We start from the raw sequence: 27,440 nt of genomic DNA on the forward strand, positions 1-27,440 counted from the left end.
ACATATTGTAAAAATTACTGGAGAAAATTGTTGAAAAATATGTACCGAAAAAAAAAAACAATAAACAACAGACATGCATACCAAGAGACAGAGGGATCTTATTTCAGAAAATTATTCGCGGAAGAAAAACCATGGAAAAGAAAAATAAGTATGGAAAATGATGGAAATAAAACGATAGATAGAAAATGCAGAACAAAATATTATACAGTCGAAAGAAAACGAAAAAAGAGACTTAGAAGAAAGGACACTTCAAAATATCAAAAAAAAAAAAAAACCAAAGCACTTTACTCCTATGCAAAAAAGATGAATAAAGGGAGATTAGAAATAGGCCCTCTAAGAATTGAAGGACGGTTAACGAATAAAAAAAAAAAAAGGAAATATGCAACATATTAGCAGAAAAATATAAGAGTGAGTTCACGCCAAAAATTGCGAATGAGAATAATGAAACAGAAATGAGAGAAGAAAATGTTGAATATCTAACGGATATAGATATTAATGAAGCAGATATTGTCGAGGCTATAAGCGAAATTAAAAATGGATTGGCAGCCAGACCAGATGGAGTTCCAGCGATTTTGTTAAAAAAACTGCACACATTATCGAGAAGCCGCTTGCAATACTGCTAAGACAAAGTACAGATATGAGCGAGATATATGTTAAACATAAATTAGCTTATATAACCCCTATTTTCGAAAGTGGATCAAAACTAGAGGCAAGCAATTTTAGACCTGTTAGTCTAACATCACATATTATGAAAGTGTATGAGAGGGTAATAAAAAAGAAAATAATGAATCATTTGGTAAAAAAAAAGTTGTTTAATATAGGTCAACATGGTTTTGTGCCCGGAAAAAGTACACAAACCCAACTGATAGCACACCATGAAAACATATACAAAAATATGATACATGAAAAAGACACAGATGTGATCTATCTAGATTTTGCAAAAGCCTTTGACAAGGTAGACTGTAATATATTAGAGAAACAAATGAAAAAGCATAATATTGTGGGAAAGATAGGAAAATGGGTAAAAGAATTCCAGCAAAATAGAAAACAGATAGTGGTTGCAAATAACGAGAAATCAGATGAGGATCAGGTAATATCTGGCGTGCCACAGGGTACGGTATTAGCTGCACTGCTGTTTGTTATTATGATCTCAGACATAGACTGTGATGTTAAAAACTCTGTAGTTAGAAGTTTCGCCAATGACACAAGAATAAGTAGAGAAATTACTTGTGATGAAGCTACGAACTCATTACAAAGAGATCTAAACAAAATATATGAATGGACGGAGATAAATAGGATGGTATTTAACTCCGATAAATTCTAATCAATAAATTATGAAAACAGAGAGGGAATGGTATACGCATACAAGGGACCTAATAAGGAGACAATCACAAACAAGGAAGCAATTAAAGACCTTGGTGTAATGTTAAATAGGAATATGTTATGCAACGACCAAATAGCAACACTGTTGGCTAAATGTAAAGCAAAAATGGGAATGTTATTCAGACACTTTAAAACAAGAAAAGCTGAACACATGATTATGCTTTACAAAACTTATGTACGTAGTACACTCCAGCACTGCAATGTGATATGGTACCCACACTACCAAAAGGATATTGCACAAAGAGAGTGTACAAGGTCCTATACTGCTAGAATAGAAGATGATAAGGACCTTGACTACTGGGAAAGACTGCAATTTTTAAAACTATACAGTCTAGAAAGGAGAAGCAAATACAAGCATGGATGCAAATAGAAGGAATTACTGATAACATCATGGAGCTAAAAATATTAGAAAGAGCAAGCCAAGGTAGATTAATAGTGCCAAAAACTATACCAGAAAAACTAAGGAAGGAGCACAGGATATTAATTCACTATGCACTAGCATCGATAATGCAGCGACTATTGAATGCGCTGCCAGCTCATCTAAGAAACATATCAAGAGTGAGCGTATATGTGTTTAAGAATAAGCTCGATAAACACCTAAGATGCATCCCAGACCATCCAAGACTGGAAGATGCATTAGCAACTCTCTGGTGGATATACGAAGTGCCTCACACTGAGGGACCTGGGGGAACCCAAACATAGAATAAGGCAATAAGGCACGCTCTCTCTCTCTCTCTCTCTCTCTCTCTCTCTCTCTCTCTCTCTCTCTCTCTCTCTCTCTCATGCATCTACTAAGGGGGAATGCCTTGTGGTTGGAAGAATAATTGAATTCTCTGATTTCTCCCTTCATCAGACTGTGACATAATTCTTCTGGAACAATGAAAGACTAGATGGTAACAGAGTGCACGTTGTTGCGCAAGTAGCGTTATCACCGACTATAACGTTGGTTCCTTTGTCTATGCGGTGATGATGTAGTAATGACGTCCCCAATACCAAACACATTTTTGCATTGGAGTTACTATGTTGAATTTGACAGTGCCTGAACTTAAAGGTATCTCTTATACACACTAAATCAGTGCTTTGCACGTAGATACACTCGCCTAAGGGCAGGGAAGACAATTTTTCTTTGGTATTTAAGTCGTATTGGATTCCCTATTCTAGCCTTTCACAGGAGTCCTTAGAGACCACACAGCACATTAACCCCCGACAAAAAATATGAAATTTTATTATTTCGTGATTCATGCAACTTGAAAGAAACTGACCGCTCTATTCCCTACCCTATGGGTTTTGACGTCTGCATACATCAATACCTCTCCTTTTATAAAATATTTTCAAATATCCAATTGCGACGCAGTTCCGGTAGGCCCTGCTGCTTCCTCCGGTGGCTTGGATGACCGCGGAGGTAGCAGCAGTAGAGGATTCAGCATTATGAAGCTTCATCTGTGGGGGATAACGGGGGAGGGTGGGCTGTGGCACCCTAGCAGCCAAACTCAGTTGAGTCCCTTGTCAGGCTGGAAGGAACGTAGAGAGGAGAGATCGCCTTTTTTGTTTCATTTATTTGATCTCAGCTCCCCCCCAAAATAGGGGGAAGTGCCTTGGTATATGTATGTACAGTATGTATCCAATTGTATAGACATAGCTGAAGTAAAATTGAAACTATACAGTGATGCCTCTGTATACGAAAGTAATCCGTTCAGGATACGGTTTCGTATGCTGATTTTTTCGTATCCTGAGTCGCGTTTTACATGTAAATAGTCTAATCCGTCCCAAGCCTTACGAAAAGACACCTTTTCTTTCATAAACACGCTAAACTGTAGTAATAACCATGCAATGCAGCCATTTCTATCATTCAATAATTAATCCAACCGTTAAAAACGGCCTAATCCATTCCAGAAACCACCATGATATTATTCAATAATGTAGTTATAGCCTAGTTATCCCCTCCAAGCCCTAAGAAAACGGTCCGTTTTCTTTACAACTGTATAAAAGTTACAGTACTGTATGTGAAGCATTTGAATCAGTGAAGGTGTATTGTTACCTGTACACCTAAATTAAGGGTTAATACCCTGAAAAAAAAGGTACAGTTAATTAACAAAAAAAGTTGAAACTTACCTTTTGATTGAGACGATGTCCGATAGCGAAGTCGCGGCAGAGGAGGAAGGCATAAGGCAGAAAACGTAACAAGTGACAGACTACGTACAATAATTTACACACTTAACACATTAACACTTAAACTTTACGAAATAAAAAAATGGCAGAAATAATTAACACTTAACATCATGTATGGAAAACTATAAAATGAAAGAAAAAATTACTTTAACACTTAACGGTAACATAAAACTTAAAACTGAATTTTTTTTTTTTGCTTTTTTATAACTTTATGTTTTTCACATTTTCTAAATTTCTTCTACTTCTTCATCACTTTCTTTTTTCTGTTTCTTTTCTTTACTTTCACCTTCTACTTCTTCATCACTTCCTCTTTTCTGTTTCTTTTCTTCACTTTCACCTTCGTCTTGGCCTACTAATACTGCTGGCCTCTTTAATAAGAAACTATCCATGGAAGCTTGTTTCTGCCTACTTTTCAACACATTTCTAAGATGCGTTAGGCAAACGTCATTGCAGTGTTGAAGCGCACGGTTGGTATAAACTTTTTCTGGATGTTCCTTTTCGACGTAATCTGCCATTTTATGGAAACATGCGAGAATTTTCTTAATGTCTGACGTTTTCAAAGGTGTAACATCCTCCTCATCACCGCTAGAGAACTGCTCTTGAACAACACTCATTTGCATCGTCTCCAACTCCTCGTGGTGCTCCTCGATAAGTTCATCTATATCCTCGGCGCTAACTTCCAGCCCCATGGACGTACCAAGATGTACGATGTCAGCCACCTCAGACTGCTGAATGGGTTCAGGATCGTCAACGATCTCGGCTTCGCCTCCAGGCTTCCCGAACCCCTCGAAGTCTCGTGCAGAGACAACATCAGGCCACAGCTTCCTCCAAGATGAGTTCAGGGTACCCCTCGAAACTTCCTGCCAAGCGAGATCGATGAGTTTGAGGCATATCACAATATTAAAATAATCTTTCCAGAATTCACGCAGAGTGAGGTTTGTACTTTCTATGACTTGGAAACATCTCTGGAAGAGATGCTTCGTGTAAAATTTTTTTAAATTAGAAATAACTTGCTGGTCCATGGGCTGGAGGAGAGGGGTGGTGTTAGGCGGTAGATACAGGACCTTTATGAAGGAATACTCGGCCAGAAGATATTCCTCGAGGCCAGGAGGGTGAGCTGGAACATTGTCCAACACCAGCAGACATTTCATAGAGAGGCGCTTTTCTTCCAAATATTTTCGGACAGTCGGACCGAAGCAGACATTCACCTAATCAATGAAAAGTTGCCTCGTTACCCAGGCTTTAGCATTCGCCCTCTACATCACGGGAAGGTTCTCCTTGATGACTTTGTGGGCTTTGAAGGCTCGGGGATTTTCTGAATGGTACACCAGCAGGGGCTTTATCTTGCAGTTCCCACTGGCGTTTGCGCAAAAAGCAAGGGTAAGCCTGTCCTTCATAGGCTTATGTCCGGGTAGCCTCTTCTCCTCCGCCGTGATGAACGTCCATCGAGTCATTTTCTTCCAGAAAAGCCCAGTTTCGTCGCAATTGAAAACTTGCTGCGAACTGTAGCCTTCCTGCAGAGTCAACTCTTCAAACGTTTTAACAAAGGCTTCGGCGGCATTCGTGTCCGAGCTGGCTGCCTCCCCATGCCGTACCACTGAATGAATACCAGTCCTTTTCTTGAATTTCTCGAACCACCCCCGAGAAGCCTTGAACTCTGGGGGTTCCTGCTGGGATGTTCCTTCTCCTGTCCCTTCTTCAGCCTGAGAACGCACGAGATCACCGAAAATGGCGGAGGCCTTCTGGCAAATTGTAGTCTCAGTGATGGTGTCTCCTGAGACCTCTTTGTCTTTGATCCACACAAGCAGCAGCCTCTCCATCTCGTCATGCACGTGGGTTCTCTTATTGGAGAAAATAGTGACGCCCTTAGAAGGTGTCGCTGCTTTGATGGCCACCTTCTGCTTCAGGATGGTGGCTATCGTAGACGGATTCCGTCCATACTCCTTGGCGATCACACTTAAACGCATGCCAGACTCGTACTTTTTCATGATTTCGAGTTTCGTCTTCATCGAGAGCATCGTCTTCTTCATTCCTTCGGCAACATTCTTGGGACCCATGGCTACAGTATTAAGCTCAATAATACACTACGTACGTTATATACTATGTAGTAAACACTAATACAGTACAGTACACAGTAAAGAATGTTTAATAACGATAACACGTGGCGTACGAATGTATTTAACACTACGTCAAACAAGCGAAAGCACACAAAGTCAATGTTAACGATACCGCAGTTGGAACGAAAAGAGAGAGAGAAAGAGATGAACGCCAATGCGTAAGCAAGGTGGGATAGTTGCCGACCAATAGGAAAGCAGGATCTTATGGCGTCAGCTAGCATCTGAGTAGGGAGATAACCAATGGGTGAGCGGGAGGCTGTAAGTGAGTTTACCCAAGTTCAAAGGCTGGCTGCGCGCACTTTTTAAAATTACTCTCAGCGACGAGTTAGGATCTCGTAAGCTTTTTGTATCCTGAAAATTTTTTTGTATACTGAGGCATAAAAATCTTCGTATCGCTTTTCGTAAGCAGATACTTTCGTATCCAGAGGTATCACTGTAACTTTAAATTAACACTAATGAAACCATCTTATTTTTCGTAACATAAAAACTAATGTTGATTAGAGGGATGTTCTGACTAAACAAGCAGCAAAGATTCATTTGTTCATACGTTTACTTAAGTTACAGAATCCAACGACCTACTTTTTATCGATGCATCCTATAGAAATAATCAGTTAAAATTACACAAAATTATCCAGAAAACAAAACTCGTGTAACACAAGAAGTTATTGTACATTACTTGCTCGTCCAACCACAGAAAAGCAAAGAATGACCAAGCTTGACAGCCAGAAACCAAAAAATGTATATGACAACTAATGTGCAGCAAATGCCTACAGTACAGTAGCACTTACTCTTTGGAAAGTTTTTGTCTGGGATATATTCTAAGATAATGTGTCCCAATTACCGATGGGTTTATTGTGAAACAAACAACAGTAAAAAATAAGGTACAATTCTAAGTAAAGTAATTACGCTTCACATGGTTTAGTTAAAAAACATTTCCATAGTCGTATGTATAAAGATCTCTTAACGCTTCATCGCCTTTCTTCACTTACCTGTTAAGAAAACAAGTATTCCACCATCTGGTAGCTGTCGGTGAATTTTACAAACTTTCTTGTAGGCTTCTTCAAGATAGTTTTCCATTGTTCTTTTATTATAATGAATTGTAACATCAAACATTCTTGATTCCACCTGCAATATTTAATAAAACCTTAAAAATTACTGTAATGAAAAGCAAACTAAATAACTTGAGAAATGTTACAAAAGCTAAGTAGATATAGAAGATAAGGACAACTCAAAGCTATAAACAAAGTAATAGAGTTTCAAATCAAAATTATTATTTCTATGATTAATAAATTATACATTTGGGGGATAAAAAAGACTTGGAAAAAAGATTAACACTGAAAAAAAAAATCTAAAATTAAATATAATAAAATCTATAATTTCAATATAATGATACCTCAGATATTCAACACGATTTGTTCCAAGATCACATTCGAACACAAATTTGTTTGAACATCAAAACCAATTTTCACCCATAAGAATGAAGGAAAAATTATATTTTCATAATAAAATAAATTTTTGAACATACTTACCCGGTAGTTATGTATATATAGCTTACGTCCCTGACGTCACGGCAGAAATTTCAAAACTCGCGCCAATCGTCGATTGGGTAGCCAGGTGTACCACCTGTGCGCCCTCTAGTGAGGTACCTGGAACCATTCCATGATTCATCAGATCTTCCATGCCCATAGTCTCTAGAGGGGAGGAGGGTGGGAATTAAATGATATATAACTACCGGGTAAGTACTGTATGTTCAAAAATTCATTTTATTTTGAAAATATCATTTTTAAATATCTGACTTACCTAGTAGTTATATATATATAGCTGATTGACACCTTTGGTGGAGAGTAAGAGACAGCCAACATTGTTGGAATTTTACTTAAGAGTTAATAAAACAAGCTTAAGGGTTCGTACCTGATAAGGAAGCTGACTTCAATGATTTTCTGCTTCATTATGTCCTCTTTCCTTATGAGATCCAGCGATCCTCCCAGGGAGCTGAAGACCTCTAGGAGCTGTCAAACCAATGTAAATACCTCTATGTGACAGGACCTCCTCCAATACCCTTGTTCCGGGCGCTCTCAAGGAACAAATTGACGACCTAACTAAAATCAATGATTGCGGAAGACTGTCGCAATCTCCACAAACAACCATAAAAATACAAAAGTTCCAAGAGAAGAAAAGGGTATTAGAATTATGGGAATGTAGTGGTGGATACTGCCCCCACTACTGCACTCGCTGCTACGAATGGTCCCAGAGTGTAGCAGTCCTCATAAAGAGTCTGGACACGTTTCAAATAGTGTGAAGTGAACACAGATTTACTCCTCCAAAAGGTTGTGTCCATAATGCTCTGCAATGATCTATTCTGCTTGAAGGTCACCGAAGTTGCTACAGCTCTTAACTTTACGCATCTTGACTTTTAAAAGCTTGAGGTCTGCCTCACTGCAATGTGCATGAGCCTCTCTTATTAAGAGTCTGATGAAGAATGAAAGGGCATTCTTTGACATCTGTAACGAGGGCTTCTTGACCGAGCACCAAAAAGCTTCCGACTTGCCTCGCAACGCTTTCGTTCTGTCCAGGTAAAACTTCAGGGCTCTTACTGGGCACAGGACTCTCTCCAACTACTCGCCAACTACATCCGAAAGATTCGGAATCTCAAAAGCCTTGGGCCAAGGTTGAGAAGGGCGTTCATTCTTGGCAAGAAAGCCTAACTGCAATGAGCAGATAGCTTTGTTATCTTGAAAGCCAACGTTTTTACTAAATGCATGAATTTCACTGACTCTTTTAGCTGTCGCCAGACTAACCAAAAATAGAGTCTTCATCGTGAGGTCCTTAAATGAAGTTGAATGCAAGGGCTCAAACCTGTCACTCATAAGGAACTTCAGGACTATATCCAGATTCCAAGCTGGTGAATCCTGGTGCCATTGCTTTGATGTTTCAAACGATTTGAGAAGTTCCTGTAGGTCTTCATCATTTGAAAGGTACAAGTTTTTGGGCCTGAATACGGTCGCTAACATACTCCTGCAACCCTTGATGGTAGAGGAAGAATAATTGCGTTTCCTTCGAAGGTATAACAGGAAGTCAGCAATCTGAGTTATAGAGGTACTGGACGAGGAAACAGAGTTGACTCTGCACCATTCTCTAAAAACCTCCCACTTGGATTGATAAACCTTGATGATAGAAGTCCTTCTTGCTCTTGCAATAGCCCTAGCTGCCTCCTTTGAAAAACCTCTAGCTCTTGTGAGTTTTTCGATAGTCTGAAGGCAGTTAGATGAAGAGCTTGGAGACTTTGATGGTACCTTTCCAAGTGGGGTTGTCTGAGTAAATCTACTCTTAATGGAAGGGTTCTTGGAGTGTCCACCATCCATTCCAGTACCTCTGTGAACAATTCTCTTGAGGGCCAGAAGGGGGCCACTAGAGTCATTCTGGTCCCTTCGTGTGACACAAACTTCTGCATCACTTTGTAAAGAATTTTGAACGGTGGAAATGCGTACACGACCAGATTGGACCAGTCTAACAGGAAAGGGTCTATGTGGACTGCTTCGAGATCTGGCACAGGGGAGCAGTAAGCTTCTAGCCTCTTTGTCTTCGAGGTCGCGAGTAGGTCTATACAAGGACGAGTCCAAAGTCGCCGCAGGTTCTTGCAGACTTCTTGATGAATTGTCCATTCTGGACAGAACTTGACCTCTCATGCTGAGGCTGTCTGCCATCATGTTCTTCTCCCCCTGAATGAACCTTGTTACAAGTATTACATTCTTCTCCTTTGCCCAGATTTGAAGACTCCTCGCAGTTTCGTAAAGGGACATCGAGTGGGTTCCGCCTTGCTTGGCAATGTAAGCCAATGCTATGGTGTTGTTGGCATTGACCTGCACCACTTTGTTCAAAACTGACCCTTCGAAGCTTTTGAGGGCCAACAGGACTGCTAACAGTTCCTTTTGGTTGATGTGGAAGTTCTTCTGATCCTCTGTCCACAACCCCGAAACTTCCAACTTGCCCAGTGTTACTCCCCACCCCGAGTCCGAGGCGTCGGAACACAACACAAGGCCTGGATTCCTCTGTTCTAAGGGGTGACCTTCTTGAAGCTTGTCCGGATTGTTCCACCACTGAAGGCAACCTCTTATGGATTCCGTAATGGGGATGCAAATCGTCTCTAGATCTTTCTCCTTATTCCAATGATGATTAAGGTGGAATTGGAGAGGATGAAGATTCAGCCTTCACCGGGAAACAAACTGTTCCAACGAGGAGAGGGTTCCCAACAGACCCATCCACTTTCTCGCAGAACAATTCTGTTTCTTTAGAAAAGATTGCAGTTTCAGGATGGCTTGCTCCGTCCTTAAAGGAGCCAGAAAAGCCCGAAAAACTTGACTCTGAATCACCATCCCCAAATAAAGTATCTTTTGTGATGGTGTCAGTAGAGACTTGTCTCTGTTGACAAAAAGACCCAATTCTTCTGTTAGTCTCAAAGTTATCTGAAGATCCTTCAGGCAGTGATCGTAGAAATGAGCTCTGAGAAGCCAGATACAGGGAGACTTTGATGCCTCTTCAGTGCAGTATTCTCGCTACATTTAGCATTATAGTTTCGTGAATATTTGAGAGGCGGTGCTGAGACCGAAACACAGGGCCCGAAACTGAAACACTTCCGCCTTGAAAACGAACCTCAGATAATGCTTGAACCTCGGATGAATGGTGATGTGAAAGTAAGCGTCCTGGAGGTCTAATGAGACCATCCAGTCGCCCTTTCTTACTGCTGCAAGGACTGACTTTGATGTCTCCATGGAGAACTTCGTCTTCCGAACAAACGCGTTGAGCGCGCTTACGTCCAGGACTGGACGCCATCCCCCCGAGTTCTTGGGAACCAGGAACAAGCGGTTGTAGAAACCTGGTGACCGCAAATCCCGTACCCTCTCTATGGCCCCCTTCTCCAACAAGAGAGACATTTGGAGTTGCATAGCCTGCCTCTTTGACTCCTCTCTGTATCTGGGAGAGAGATCTATTGGAGCTAAAACTAAAGGAGGTTTCCCTATAAAAGGGATTTTGTAACTCTCCTTCAGAAGTTGTACAGACCAAAGGTCTGCTCCCCTCTTCTCCCAAGCTCACCAGAAGTTGTGTAGTCTGGCTCCTACTGCCTGAAGGCAAAAGCAGTCAGACTCTGCTTTGTCCTGTTCTGAATCCTCTTTTCTTTGCTCTCCTTCCCTCGGGTCTAGAGCTACCCCTGCTGGAAGTCTTCCCTCGAAAGGGCTGAGAAAACTTAAGGAATGGAGTTTCTTCCTTTGGCTTGCGGCTAGCGAAAGAAGTTGGGAGAACCTTTCTTGCCGTCTATGACACCAAATCTTGGGTGGCCTTTTGGGTTAATGCGGATGAAATCTCTCTAATTAACTCTTGTGGAAAAAGAGAGGAAGACAGAGGTGCATATAGCAATTCTGATTTCTGAAAGGGGGTAACCCCAAGAAACAGAAACGAACACATCTGAGCTCTTTTCTTAAGGATCCCCGCTGAGAAAAGCACTACCAACTCATTAGATCCGTCTCGTAAAGCTTTATCCATACAGGACATGATATGCATGAGACTAGCAGTGTCACCATCTTTAAGGGCAGAAACATTTTTCCCCAAGGCTCCCAGAGTCCAGTCGAGGAAATTGAATACCTCGAAGGCTCTGAATACGCCTTTGAGAAGATGATCTAATTCCGAAGTTGACCCGAGAATCTTGGTCCTCCTCATGGCCGACCGACGGGAAGCGTCTACTAGACTTGAAAAATCTCCTTGGTAGAGGCAGGAACTCCCAAGCCAAGAACTTCTCCCGTCTCGTACCAGATACTAGATCTAGAGGCCAGTCTAGTCGGAGGAAAAGCGAAAGCTGCCTTTCCTTGGTCCTTCTTAGACTCCATCCAGTCTCTCATCATTCTTAAAGCTCTCTTTGATGACCGGGACAGAATCATCTTGGTAAAAAGAGACTTCTTCGACGCCTTCCCAAGCGTAAATTTTGAGGGTCGCAAATGTGGAACAACGGGCACAAAATAATCTGGAAACTCATCATTAAAAACTCTCATGAGTTCTTAAGATCAACTGAAGAACGAAAAGACTTAGGATCTTCTCCTTCTGATAATTCCTCAAATAATTCAACAGGGGAAAGGTGATCGTCGATGTCTTCCTCTGACAAAGCTCTAACGGAAGTAGCGACGTTGTGTTTATCAGGATACTGTACATCTCTTTAAGGTCCTGACTTCTGGCGTCAAGAGACCCCAGACCATCGTGTCTGTCGCCGTGTTGTTCTAACGCTTGACGCTCGGTAAAACGCTCGCGATCAAAGTGATCGGAACTAAGGCGTCCTTGATCTCGACATTCGATTCGATTAGAGTCATCACGAAGTCCGAAGCTCTCATGCTTAATGTCATGCCTCACTTCTTGATTCCTGGCATCACGTAAAGTTGTTCGACGCTCGATGTCATGTTCTGTTTGACGCTCGACGTCGCGTCCTGCTTGACGCTCGACGCCGCGTACCGCTTGACGCTCGACGCCGCTTACCGCTTGACGCTCGACGTCACGTCTGGCTGCTTGCCGCTCGACGTCACGTCTGGCTGCTTGCCGCTCGACGTCACGTCTGGCTGCTTGCCGCTCGACGTCACGTCTGGCTGCTTGCCGCTCGACGTCACGTCTGGCTGCTTGCCGCTCGACGTCACGTCTGGCTGCTTGCCGCTCGACGTCAAGTCCTGATGGACGCTCGACATCATGTCTTGCTGGACGCTCAACGTCACGTCTTGCTGGACACTTGAGGTCACGTCCTGTAGGACGTTTAACGTCACGTTTAGTTAGACCCTCGACGTCATGTCTGGCCACTTGACGCTTAGTGTCACGTCTGGCTACTTGACGCCTGTCGTCACGTTTGGTTGTTTGGCGTTCGGAGTCAAGTGGAACAGTCTCACGACATTTAACGGGGGAGATGTAAAGTCGTTCGTCGTCAAGAACCTCTCGACTAATAGCCTTACGCCGCTTGGCGTCCAGAAGAGAAGCTTCCTGACGTTCAGGATCCAGGCATGCTACTCTTTTGTTGTCCGTAGGTTGATAACTTTGCATGAACGAAGAGAGTTTCTGTTGCATCTCTTGCAGCATATTAAAATTCGGGTCAACTCGTTGTGATACAGGAGATGTCACGTTTATCACGAGTTCGCTATCCACGCCGCTTAAAGAACGCGCAGGGCGTCCAGAGGGCGATAACCAGTCTGACGGCGGAGGAGGAGCATGAACCGAGGTCATGCCCGGTTCAGGCAACTGACCAGCAACTGGGAGAGCTGGACGTTTCTTGGCAATATCCGACGTCCTTAAAGGATGTTTGGCAGGAGAGCTCTCTTCGGGAGAAGGAAAATGCTCCAGACTGCTCCAATGGCTACAACCAGGAGCTTGCAGTGTCATGATACGACGCTGATTGACCGTGTCCATCTTCCTCTTCAGAGGTCTGGAAGCTTGACGCCAGCCCCATTTGGGTGCTGCGTCATTCGAAGATGATGAAACCACTTTTACCTCACCTTTCCTATGATGAGGGCGAACGTCCTGGGAAACGTCAACAGGAACGCTTGAGGAGACGTCTGCTCGGGAGCTAAAGCCTCTCGTTTCCTTTCGTCGTTCGACATTCCTTCTCCCATGGGTTGGGGATCTTGGAAGAGGTCTAAGACTGGGAGAACGACAGGCCCGAGCAGGCGCACCCTCCACTGCACTAAATAAATTCACTGCACTTTTAGCAATGTCACATTTTAATTGCTTTACATCGGACATCAATTGAGTTCTGTCCGCGGCAAGCGATTCATCCCTCACGCCCAGAGCTTGAATAGCCATCATCATATCCTTTAGCGTAGGTTCATTACCAGTAACAGTAGTGGGATCTGAAACTACCACTACGGGGGAAGGATTAGGTTCGGTGACACGTGAAGAGGAAATGTCTCTGGAAAAACCAGAAGAACTTCGTCTAAGCCTATCTCTCTCAAGTTTACGAGTGTAGCGGTCAAACTCTAGCCAATCACTCTCAGATAAAAGAATACATTCGTCACAACGATCCCCCAACTCACATACTTTACCTCTGCATTTTGCGCAGATAGAGTGGGGATCAATAGAGGCTTTAGCAAGCCGGGTCTTACACCCACTCACACACATTCTATAAGTTGAAGGGGGGTCGGCCATTTCGAATATTAATAAGAGAGATCAAACAAGCAAGGGTCAAAATATCAAAATCCAAAAGTAATTCAAGAATATCCAAAAGAAAATCCAAACGATCGAGAGTCAAAACCAAATTATTGTACATCACCAATGTAAACTGTAATAAATCAGGTAAATAGCGAGTAGAAATATCCAACGATGTCGCCGGTTGCGGCGGCAGGGAAGATCTGAGGAATTATGGAATGGTTCTAGGTACCTCGCTAGAGGGCGCACAGGTGGTACACCTGGCTACCCAATCGATGATTGGCGCGAGTTTTTAAATTTCTGCCGTGACGTCAGGGACGTAAGCTATATATATATAACTACCGGGTAAGTCAGATGTTTAAAATAGCATTAACTGGTTCTCCACCCAAGGATGCTACTACAGTATTATAGGTAATTTTTGTACAAAGTAAAAATACATAAGACTATAAAAATACAGGATAAAAAATGAAATAATGATTATGGAATAAATAAATACTGAATTTCACTTTGCCTATAGTAATGAGTGGATGGCTTGAGTGGAGGAGAGAGAGAGACACACACACACACACACACACACACACACACACACACACACACTCTCTCTCTCTCTCTCTCTCTCTCTTTGTGTAATTGGAGTCTTTGTTGACCTGTACTATCTTAAAAATCGCTTGAAACATCTAAAAGTAGTGTGGAGGAAAGGAAATAGATGACTGCAAGGCAAGTACTGAAAAGGTAAATTTAACTGTTAAGGGGTGTGACTCATCCCCATTAAAATAATGTTATTTTGGGAGTTACAGTACTTGAAACTCGTACTACGTTTTTGTTACTTGATCAATTTGTCTTTTTATTCAAAAAACATTTGAAAGAGAACTCTATCCTCTAAGATTCTACATGGGACTTTTTCTAAGTTTTCTTAATTATTTTTATGTATAATTTAATCAATGTATATAAATCACTTTCAATGGCGGCCATTTACATATGGATGTTTTTCGTGTTTTCAGAAAGTGAATGTACAGATTATAGGATATAGAATTATATATCTTTTTGCTTGAATGACAAAAATCAAACAATATTCAAGAAAGTTGTAGCAATTTTTCTCAGAGAATTTCATGTTTTGAAGAATCAGTATTCAAAGTTATTTTTTCTTATAGAGACTGGTTGATTATACATTTATAGGCATAGGAATTGGTTTATTGAAGAAATTTTTCTCACCATTCGGAATCATAAGGACAAACACCAATGTCCCGGTATATAAGTCATTTTATAGTTTATTTATGACATATTTGTTTTTGATGTTAATAGTTTATATATGACATGTCTGTTTTGACGTTGTTACTTATTTTAGAATGATTTATTGTTAATTTGTTCTCTTCATTTATTTATTTTCTTATTTCCTTTCCTCACTGGGCTATTTTTCCCTGTTGGAGCCCCTGGGCTTATAGCATCTTGCTTTTCCAACTAGGGTTGTAGCTTGGATAGTAATAACAAGAATAATAATAATAATAATAATATGAAGTTTCCATGATCAAATTTGCGAAGATACGAATAAAGTCATATTGTCCCATCCTTCAATTTGCACACCAAAAATTAGAAGTTATGAATATTTTGAAAAAGTAAAAGAAAATGATAAAATTATCGTTAGTAGTGTTATAATCATTGCGTAAATGCACAAAGCCACATTAGAAACTGGACAAAAACGTCTGTTTAGTTATGAACAATCGAATCTGATAACAGCTGTTTTGCTTATATATCAGTCATCCTATGATAATAAATAATATTCGTAATTATGCAATCTTAGTAGTACAGGGAGGTTTTAGAAGAGGTAGGGGTTGTATGAATCAGATTTTTACAGTTAGGCAGATATGCGAGAAATATTTAGGAAAAGGTAAGGATGTGTATGTTGCGTTTATGGATCTGGAGAAAGCGTATGATAGAGTTGATAGGGAAGCAACGTGGAATGTGATGAGGTTATATGGAGTTGGTGGAAGGTTGTTGCAAGCAGTGAAAAGTTTCTACAAAGGTAGTAAGGCATGTGTTAGGATAGGAAATGAAGTAAGCGACTGGTTTCCGGTGAGAGTGGGACTGAGACAGGGATGTGTGATGTCACCGTGGTTGTTTAATTTGTATGTTGATGGATTGGTGAGAGAGGTGAATGCTCGAGTGCTTGGACGAGGATTGAAACTGGTAAACGAGAATGACCATGAATGGGAGGTGAATCAGTTGATGTTTGCGAATGATACTGTACTGGTTGCAGCCGCGGAAGAGAAGCTTGGCCGATTAGTGACAGAATTTGGAAGGGTGTGTGAGAGAAAGAAGTTGAGAGTTAATGTGGGTAAGAGTAAGGTTATGAGATGTACGAGAAGGGAAGGTGGTGCAAGGTTGAATGTCATGTTGAATGGAGAGTTACTTGAGGAGGTGGATCAGTTTAAGTACTTGGGGTCTGTTGTTGCAGCAAATGGTGGAGTGGAAGCAGATGTACGTCAGAGAGTGAATGAAGGATGCAAAGTGTTGGGGAAAGTTAAGGGAGTAGTAAAAAATAGGGAGTTGGGCATGAATGTAAAGAGAGTTCTATATGAGAAAGTGATTGTACCAACTGTGATGTATGGATCGGAGTTGTGGGGAACGAAAGTGTCGGAGAGACAGAAATTGAATGTGTTTGAGATGAAGTGTCTAAGGAGTATGGCTGGTGTATCTCGAGTAGATAGGGTTAGGAACGAAGTAGTGAGGGTAAGAACGGGTGTAAGAAATGAGTTAGCAGCTAAAGTGCATTTGAATGTGTTGAGGTGGTTTGGCCATGTTGAGAGAATGGAAAATGGCTGTCTTCTAAAGGAGGTGATGAATGCAAGAGTTGATGGGAGAAAGCCAAGAGGAAGGCCAAGGTTTGGGTGGATGGATGGAGTGAAGGAAGCTCTGGGTGATAGGAGTATAGATGTGAGAGAGGCAAGAGAGCGTGCTAGAAATAGGAATGAATGGCGAGCGATTGTGACGCAGTTCTGGTAGGCCCTGCTGCTTCCTCCGGTGCCTTGGATGACCGCGGAGGTAGCAGCAGTAGGGGAGTCAGCATTATGAAGCTTCATAGGTGGTGGATAATGTGGGAGGGTGGGCTGTGCCACCCTAGCAGTACCAGCTGAACTCGGTTGAGTCCCTTGTCAGGCTGGGAGGAACATAGAGAGGAGACGTCCCCTTTTTTGTTTCATTTGTTTGATGTCGGCTACCCCCCAAAATATGTATGTATGTAATTATGTTACAAAGTTAAGTAGAGTAATACTGATATATCTTTACATTACACCCTTATTTGCTCTAGAAAAAAGAGTCAAGGATATATACTGACAAATATAAACAACAACCTGTAGGTGAAGGTGAAAAAAAAATCTTTATAGCTGCAAAGCTGCTTGGAATAGGGGAAAAGCTCTGTCCTTTATAGTAAGAGCAAGATGGTATATTCAGTTATTGAAAAGGTAAACCAAATTGCAAAAACAACCAAATGAATCTAAAGAAAAATTAGTAATTCCTCAAGCTGTACAATCATGCACCACAAAGCTAAAAACTATAAACTATAAATGATCATGCATCTGTAACATGGATTAAACTCTGGTAAACTTTGATATGCCATTAAACTTAATGGTAAATATGTGAGAATGGTATTTCAAATAAAACTATTTAACATATTATGATAAAATGATAGTTTCAGCATTCATTGCTTCTTTTGGGAAATAAAAAATCTTTCAGAAGTTTGCCTTAATCAGCTGATCTTTAAAGTATAGGCAGTAGTGTCCATGAACTTATAAATGAAAACAATTGAAAAGAATACTTATTCTCTGTTTTTATTTCCTAATGCAATACTAATATAAGAATATTACATGCATTATTATTGAATAAAGTTAAATGAAACATCAACTTACATCAGTTTTATTAAAATCTTGTTTATATCCAAAAAAGCTGTTTGCTCGTTAATTCAAGATTGCCTCACCTTATGTGGAGCACAGTTGAACGAACGAATGAACAGATGTATTTGAGAGACAGTAAACAAAATTTTGATTAAACTGATGTTTAACTTAACTGTATCCAATAATAATTTGTGAAATGTTCACATATTAGTATTGTACAGTATTAAGAAATAAAATCAGACTAAGTAATCTTTTCCATTTTTTGTTTATAAGTTGATGGACACTGCTGTCTATGCTTTCCAAATGAGGCAAACTCATGAAGCATCTTTTTTTATTTCCCAAAAGAAACATTCAATGCTTGAATCATCATTTTATCATGCTATGGTAAATAGTTTTATTCAAAATAATTTTCTTTCATATTTCATTTATTGTCGAGTCTAATGGCATTTCCATCATTTTTTTTGCATTCAATTGCTGTGTTTGGGTTGTAATTATTTTATTTTGGGAAGTTATGGGTCATTTCAATCAGCAATTTCTACTAGCAAGATTGTTTTAAATTTTTGAATTATTATAGAGTAAAATACCTTTTAGCATAACCATAACATATCAATTGCAAATTTATAAATGAGCTGATAAAGGCTCCAGTTTGCTTTTTTTCTTACAGAGATCAGTTGAATATAATTTAGAATGGATAAGTATGGGCTTTTAGCAGTAATTTCCATCAACAATGGGGTCATAAGAACATAATCATCATATTTTAGGGTTATTTACTGAGCAGTGGTGAGCCCCTTCCCTCAAATCTAGAAATATACTGTATACCCTGCATGTAACAAATACCAACACACGAATTAGACAAAACTAGCACAATACAATTTTGTCTGCATATTTTCTGGGAAAATTTTACTCTACAGGCATATTTACTTATTGTCTCTGACACTTTTTGCCTCTTTCAGCATAACAACATGATAATTGTAAATATATAAACAGGCAAAGAAACACGATACATAAAACATGACAAATTCGGAGATAATTTATATTTTTCCCTAACTAATAAAAACTTGGAGTTATTTATGTGGATTATCTTTCAGCAGCAGCTGGAGGTAGCCATTAGACCTTAATTGCAAGGTGGCAACCCTGCCTAACCGCTTGAGCGGATAGGCTGGGGGTGGTTGAGGGGAGGGTAACCCATCCACCTCTATATATACTCTCACAGCAGACAGGACTTCTGGGGGACAGGTGATGGCAGGCCAATTTATATAAATAACTCCAGGTTTGTATTAGTTAGGGAAAAATACAAATTATCTCCAAATTTGTCATTTGTTCCCATACAAACAAACCTTTCGTTACTTATGTGGATGACTCATTCTTAGGTGGGTGGAAGTCCTGGATACGGTATGGACATTGACCCGGTTTTACCTAGTATAGTATATGACTGTGGTCAAGGAAAAACTTTGACACCTCACTGAAATAAACAAAGTGAGTATACTCGCGGACTGTGCAATGCAGTTAAAATAGAACTTGTCAATTTGTATTAACGCCTTCGAGTTTATATAGGAAAAAAAGATGTATCCCATTGCTCCCTCGCAGAAAGCAATGGGGAAATGTACAGTACAACAATTTTATAACTTATACAAGGCTATACAAGGGAAGTGATAATCACCTGCAGAGGTTGAAGTCAGCTTGCAGAGGGATCCATGGTGCTGCACTCTAAGGGAGGGGAAGATGAAGAAAGGAAAGCCAGACATTCTTCTTATTCTTCCGTCTTAACCCGGGTAACCAATGCCCTCAACCTACTGCTATTTGTCCATCAAGGAGACAGATATCTTGAACCACTTGTTGAGCAGCCACCACAGGACCGATAGTGAATGTATCAAGTCTCCTATGGGTAACGTCTTTCAAGTAATGGGCTGTGATGGTGGTTGTCTCTTTCACACGCCCGCTTAGAGAACTTGCAACACGGAAAAGTTGCGCTTGAATGCCAGGGAAGTACTGATTCCCCTGAAATCATGGGCTCTAGGATGGCGAGCCTGAGGAGTATCGGGAACCAAGGCTCTTTTGATTACTTGGCGAATCCAGGAGAAAACCATGTTCTTGGTAATCCTCCTCTTTACTCTACCTGAACTAACAAACAGAGGTAATAGTCTGGGCCGTGTTGCTGCAGTGCGTTCAAGATAGTATCTCAAACTAATCACTCGGCATGGTAACAACTGATCTGGGTCATTGGTTACAGAACGAAGACTAGCAATCTGAAAGGGGGCGAATCTATGGTTCAAAAGCCCCGGATTTTGAGTCTTAACAATAAACTCAAGGACCAAGCTGAGTGTCACTTCACCCCCATTTCCTTGAATGAGCGATGTCATACAAGAGGCCATAAAGTTCACTGACTCTCTTTGCCGAGGCTTAAACGAGCAGGAACGCCGTCTTCAAAGTGAGGACCACGTTCTAAGGAGGAGGCCTAATCTCTGACTGGGGGCAAGTGATCTCATGACTCTGTATGAGTAAAGAAAGCTCCGACAAAGAGGAAATATTTACTCCTTACAGCTTAAAAGGCAAGGCTTAGGGCTGAGCGACTGCCTTTCACCGCCAAGACTAAAAGGAGTTTTTCCTCCCGAAGGTATACAAGGAACTCGGCAATTACTGGGATAGTGGCATCGAGTGGAGAGATATTCCTTCCACAATACCAATCATAGAATACTCCCCATTTTGCCTGGTAGACCAAGGCTCAGGACCTACGCAGGCACATGAAGTTGAAGCGACTGCACGGTCTTGTGGAAGATGTTCGCGTGTGGTTGTTTGAGTAGATCTGGTCATGGAGTATTCTCGCTAGATCTACCTGAAGTTGCAAGAGGTCTGCATGATACCATAGCGGAGCTATAAGGGTCATCATTACATCTATGGATGCACTGGTTTTGTTGAGCAGTCTTCTCACCAGACAAAACGGGGGAAAGGCGTACACGTCGATGTTGTCCCACCATTGTTGGAATACATCTTGCTATAGAGAGTAAGGGTCTGGGTCTGGAGACCATTACAGAGGAAGCTTGCTGCTCAGAGACGTTGCGAAAAATTGTATCACAAAGTCAAGGCTTTGTTGGCTATCTGACAATTCAAAGACCATTCGGAGTCTACTATCCGAGTTGCTCTCTTCATATTGTCAGCGAGTAAATTTCTCTTGCCAGGAATGAAACTAGTTGATAGAGACACCGGATGTTCTTCTGACCATCTGAGAATCTTTACTACAAGATGGCATAGAGGCTGCAAAAAAGTACCGCCCTGTTTGTTTATGCAAGCTACTACTGTGGTGTTGTCACTCATCAACACCACAGAGTGATCTGCCAGCAACTGTTGGAACTGATGAAGAGCTAGGTAAGCTGCTCTCATCTCTAGAAGATTTATGTGTTGGTACCTTTCTGACTGACCAAAGGCCGGATATCGTATGGTGCAGCAGGTGAGCCCTCCACCCTTCTTGTGATGCATCTGTGAAGAGCATCAAATCCTGAGGGGGAACGAGAAGATTCTGTCCTCTTCGAAGGTGTTCGTCTACCATCCAACAACTCAAACCCGTCACCTGATCCTGAGTTATAGGAACTCGGGTATCTGGTGGATCTGAGTGTTAGTTCCACACGGACTTAGCTGCCACTGTAGGGATCTTATCATGAGGCAGCCGTTTGGAACAAGACAGATGAGAGAGGTTAGATGGCCTAACAAACTCAACCAACGAGAGACTGGAAGAATTTCTTTCCTGAGGAAGGGAGCAGCCACTTCCTTTCAGTCTGTGTACTCTTTCGCCTGATGGAAACATTTTCGCTTGGATGGTGTCTATGATCATATTGAGGTATACCAGTCTCTGTGAAGGTTGCAGTAATGACTTCTCTTGATTTATCCGAACCCCCAGGTCCAGACAAAATTTGAGAAGCATGTCCCAATGACAAAAAAGGGTTGTCTCAGAGTCTGCTAGGATCAGCCAGTCATCCAGATATCTGAGAAGACGGATATCTTTCCTGTGAGCCCAAGATGACACTAGGGCAAACACTCTGGTGAATACCTGAGCAGCTGTCGCGAGACTGAAGCATAGACCCTTGAACTGTTATGCCTTTTCCTCGTATATGAATCTCAGATACTTCCTTGAAGACGGATGGATTGGGATCTAGAAGTAAGCGCCCTTCAGATCCAGTGTACACATGAAGTCCCTTGGACGAACTGCTTGGATGACCGTATCTTACATCTTCATTCTGAACAGAGTTTGTTGAACAAACTTGTTCAGAGGGGAGAGATCGATGACTGGTCTGCAGCCTCCAGTCGTCTTTTTCACCAGAAAAATTGAACTGGTCAGTCAGTTGGTAGTGAATTCTTGGGACACGCGGTTACAAGGAGAAAGCCACAGATATCAAATGATACGTAGGATACTATAAAAATGAGAAAAAGACAGAAATTGATTGATGAAGGTTTTTGGTTGATAATGAAGTCAAATGAAATGCCAGGAAAGACTGGAAAGAATATTTAGACAGTAAAGCAGATGAGGCTGACAAAGCTATAAATTCAGGAAGTGGCTATGGTGTAAGAATCGCTCTTAGAATTATTAATGAAATCTCAACAGGGTTAAAGAAGAAGAAGCATAGATCCATCAAAAAGAGAGATGGATATGTTATCACAACAGAAGATGAAGAAAGCCAACGTTGGATGGAACACTTGTGAGGTTATGAATAGGAGATATGAGGGGAATAACTTGATATACCTGAAGCTGATGAAGACCTTGATATACCCATGAATGAATTCGGTGTTTTTGAAGTCAAACCTATCCTCAAAACACTTAAGATATGGTGTGGAGGATTTATTTTTACTTTATTTTTATTTTTTGTTTTTGCCAAATCCAGAGAGAGAGAGAGAGAGAGAGAGAGAGAGAGAGAGAGAGAGAGAGAGAGAGAGAGAGAGAGAGAGAGAGAGAATTTCATTTGCTTTAGTTTTGCTAGATCGCGCGAGAGTATGTGTGTGTTTGTGTGTGTGTTTGTGTGTTTGTGTGACTGCGGTGCGCGCCGAAGAGCAAGTGGTAGTTAGAGAATGATCGTTGGTGGTGAGAAAGACTGTTGGTACAAATGAGATTGTTTGTTTACATTTTTTAGTTAGGTTACGACAGTGGTGAATGTTTCGGAGCGAATGCTTTTTTTGATTGACTGCGTCCTGAAGCAGTTGTGTGGTTGAATGCTGGATTATTATTTTTTGACCAGCGTGGAAGTGTTTTTGATTTTTCTGAGTAAGTACAGTTTTGTTTATCTTTGCTTGTCGTGATTGTGAATGATAGGAACAATTTATTATTTATCTTTGATTATAGTGCGATAGTTCAGTTAGCTAGAAGTGTTCGTAAGTGTTTTTCTTTTTTTATTTTGGCAGGCTGCGATTCCTCCTTTGGGAGAGAGTTCCTCGAGTGTTTACGTGATTGTTGACGACTTGGCCTGTAACAGAACTCGATACGATTGCTCAGATTTATTTTGTTGACGACCTGGACTACGATTATGATTATGATTTGATTGCTCTTAACGATTTTATTGATATTGATGCCATAATGACCCCGCCCGTATGAAGGAATTTCCGTCTAGACCACTGATGAATAAGATTGTGATGATGATGATAATGATGACTATGATTAATTAACCCCGATATAGGAAGTGACTGTGGTAGTTGGACTCGGGGTATTACCGGTTGCCAATAAGTTGTGGCAGTGGGCTGTGAAGGTCTCTGGGGCCTTGTATGGACAACGGTGTCCACATACTGTGATTTATTATTTTAATTGCGTTTTTTTTGTACTGTTTGTGAATGGTGTCGGTGTCGGGTTTGTGAGGGTTATTTTGAGTATTGGCGACGGTGTCCGTGGTCACACATATATTTACAGAATATTTTGTTTATGAAGATTTAGGTTTGGTGATTTGTTTGTCTGTCTTTAGTATTAAGGTTTCGTGAATGACATTATTTTGGTTTTTTGAATATTTTAAGTGATTGTTATAGTTAGTAAGAAATATATAGTTTTAAGGATATGTTTTGTTTTGTTTTGTCCTTATGTCTAAGAGTCTGGTTTTAGATAACGTAAGGGGAAAGTTTGTTTTGTTGAGACAATTGTCTGTAGGTGTGATTCAGGGTGTGGGGCTTGTTTTTTAAACATCCCGCCACATTATTTTGGCGCCCGAACAGGGACAGTCGAGGTGGGATTGAACCAGACTCTTTCACAAAGGTTATATTTAGGATTTAGATTTAAGGTTAACGACAATGGAAGGTAAATTAAAGGCTTTGGAGGAGGAATTGCGGCATTATAAAGAACGGGAGCAGATGTTGATAGTTGAGAAAGAGAGGTTGCTAGTAGAGAATGAGAGGTTGAACTGGGAGAATGAGGCGATGCAGAAGGAGCTTAGGGAGTTGAAGGGAACTGTAGAGAGAGTGGAAGAGGGTGTTGAGATGAGGATGCGAGAGAATGAAGAACGGATGGAGAACCGATTGGAAGCTATGATGGGGCAAGTCATGGGGATGATGAAAACTATAATGGGTGAAGGTGCAGTCGGAGGAGTGTCCTCAGCTTCGGGTAATGGGTTAATAGTGGATGAGAAGGTTAAGGTAGGTGATAATGGGAAAGGAAGTGATAGTGATAGTAGTAATAGTGATGGTGATATTGAAGATAAGGGAATTAGGCATAGTAAGAATGAACAGAAAGGTGAGAGGAAAGATGAAAGGAAAGGTAAAAGTGATGTGAAGAAAGAGAAGAAAAAGTATCAGGCTAATAGCAGGGACGATCGTGAATGGGTGAAAGTGGTAAGTAAGAAAAAGGGTAAGAAGGGAATGGTTAAGGATAGGAATTTAAGTGTGGAAGTGGATTCATTATATTCAAATGAGGAAGAAGGTAACAAGGGAGTAGATAGTGATGATAGCAGTGAGAATGAACGTGATGTGTGTAAGACTGTGTTTATGAGAGAGGTACCTCGGTGTGAAAGGTTCAATGAGCATAGCAGTAGGGATGTATATGATTTTTTCAAGGAGTATGAGAGGTATTGTCAGGATAAGTATGGTGATAGTAAAAGAGTTTGGGCTAGGGAGCTAGGAGAATATTTGACTGGGTATTTGTTGACGATGTATGGAGTGATAATGAGTGTAGGGGACGTTGATTATGAAAGTGTGAAAACGAGAATAATTGAGCAGGTAAAACGTATGAAAGGGAGTGTTAAGTATAAGCGTAAGAATGATTTTGATGAAGCACGGATGAATGCAGAAGCGATATCAATGTACGTATGTAGGTTGGAAACTTTAGCTAGGAAGAAGTATGGGGATGAAGGTATAAATGAGAATAAGGAGTTAATGAGGAAGTTTTTGGCTACTGTACCCGAGAATGTTGCTGAGTTTGTTAATTTGAAACGGAAGGAGAAAATGAGGTGGACGAAAGAAAGATTGACATGGGATGATATTTTAGAGATAGTTGAGGATTACGAGTTGGATAGGTGTATGAAAGAAAGTAAATCTGTGAGTGTAAGAACTGGAATGGAGGAAATTGTGCCAGAATTTGTTAGTTTTAGAGATGCTGTTATGAGAGGACCGATGAGGGTAGCTGATAGTGTAGTAGATAGGAGTGTTAGGGCGAGTAATGTGGGAATACCTGTAAGGACAAATGAAGGGTTTAGGCAAGGGAATCAGGTTTGGAGGGATAGGAGTGCTAGTGCGCCGCAAGATAGGTCAGATAGCCGTGTCCGTGATGAAAAGTGTTATAGGTGTGGGAAAGTAGGTCATAAGAAGAATGAATGTAGATGGGCATTAGGAGCATGTTTCGGGTGTGGAGAGACAGGGCATCGTATTAGCGACTGTAAGAAAGAGAAAGTGATTAAGTGTTATCGGTGTGGTATGACTGGGCACGTAGCAAGTGGATGTAGGAGTAATCGTATGAATGTGATTTGTGGTAATTGTGGTAAGGATGGTCATTATGCTAGAATGTGCAAGGAGCCACGGGGTAAGTGTACTGAATGTGGTGTAGATGGGCATGTAGCTGGGGTATGTAGGAAGAAGGGAGTAAATCAGACAGGATGTTCGGGAAACTAGAGTGTAAGAGGGTTCAGCTGGGTGAGTCCTCCTGTGTGTGTGGAAGGAATAGGATTAATGTTTGTGAGAATGGGATGAGTAATTGGTTGGAAATGAGCAAGTATGAATCTAGTATGCATGAGAAGTTAGGGCTGGAAAATAAACAATTAGTGTTAGTTGAATATAGGAAAAAGAGGCGTTTGAAAGTTTTAAGTGAGGAGAAAGTGCAAGGGAAATTTATAGGTATAGGTAAGAATACGAATAAGTATGACAAGGGTGTAAATGTACAAGTGAGTGTGGAGGATAAATGTATTAATACAGATGAAACGTGGTTGAGTATGAATGATACTTATAGTGTGTGTGGCTTTTCGTTAGATGATGTAAAAGAAAAAATGAATAACGCAAGAATGAGAGACAGGAGAATGATAAGTAGCATGAATGAATCTTTTGCTAAAGTTGAGAATGTTTTTGATGAAATGGATGAACTGTTTACAGAAATGAGTGTAATTATAGGGCCAGATGAGAACGAGGTAGATATGATTGTACATGATATATTAGATGATAGGGATTTAGATAGGAATAGTGTTAATGTAGCGAATGATTGTGATAAGGAAGAAGTGAATGAGAGAGTATATGGAGGCCCAGTTACTCGGAGTAGAGGTCCCGTTCCCGACTGTGACTGGGTTATGAAAAAAATAATGTAAGTGTTGTGTGAGAAGGATTTGGCAAAGTAAGGGGGGAGGAATGTGGAGGATTTATTTTTACTTTATTTTTATTTTTTGTTTTTGCCAAATCCAGAGAGAGAGAGAGAGAGAGAGAGAGAGAGAGAGAGAGAGAGAGAGAATTTCATTTGCTTTAGTTTTGCTAGATCGCGCGAGAGTGTGTGTGTGTTTGTGTGTGTGTTTGTGTGTTTGTCTGACTGCGGTGCGCGCCGAAGAGCAAGTGGTAGTTAGAGAATGATCGTTGGTGGTGAGAAAGACTGTTGGTACAAATGAGATTGTTTGTTTACATTTTTTAGTTAGGTTACGACAGTGGTGAATGTTTCGGAGCGAATGCTTTTTTTGATTGACTGCGTCCTGAAGCAGTTGTGTGGTTGAATGCTGGATTATTATTTTTTGACCAGCGTGGAAGTGTTTTTGATTTTTTCTGAGTAAGTACAGTTTTGTTTATCTTTGCTTGTCGTGATTGTGAATGATAGGAACAATTTATTATTTATCTTTGATTATAGTGCGATAGTTCAGTTAGCTAGAAGTGTTCGTAAGTGTTTTTCTTTTTTTATTTTGGCAGGCTGCGATTCCTCCTTTGGGAGAGAGTTCCTCGAGTGTTTACGTGATTGTTGACGACTTGGCCTGTAACAGAACTCGATACGATTGCTCAGATTTATTTTGTTGACGATCTGGACTACGATTATGATTATGATTTGATTGCTCTTAACGATTTTATTGATATTGATGCCATAATGACCCCGCCCGTATGAAGGAATTTCCGTCTAGACCACTGATGAATAAGATTGTGATGATGATGATAATGATGACTATGATTAATTAACCCCGATATAGGAAGTGACTGTGGTAGTTGGACTCGGGGTATTACCGGTTGCCAATAAGTTGTGGCAGTGGGCTGTGAAGGTCTCTGGGGCCTTGTATGGACAACGGTGTCCACATACTGTGATTTATTA

General features: G+C 40.9%; 1 protein-coding gene across 1 annotated transcript in view; it reads right to left on the reverse strand.

The window, feature by feature from the left end:
• The window catches only part of kz (putative ATP-dependent RNA helicase kurz), a 232,445-nt gene that overhangs the window by 82,108 nt on the left and 122,897 nt on the right, over positions 1-27,440 (reverse strand). The window contains exon 7 of the mRNA XM_068371772.1: positions 6,659-6,794. Coding sequence (XP_068227873.1) covers positions 6,659-6,794 — 136 coding nt within the window. The remainder of the gene's footprint in view (positions 1-6,658; positions 6,795-27,440) is intronic.

The sequence above is a fragment of the Palaemon carinicauda genome, chromosome 4 (genome assembly GCF_036898095.1).
Source record: "Palaemon carinicauda isolate YSFRI2023 chromosome 4, ASM3689809v2, whole genome shotgun sequence".
In the NCBI taxonomy this organism is placed as follows: domain Eukaryota; kingdom Metazoa; phylum Arthropoda; class Malacostraca; order Decapoda; family Palaemonidae; genus Palaemon; species Palaemon carinicauda.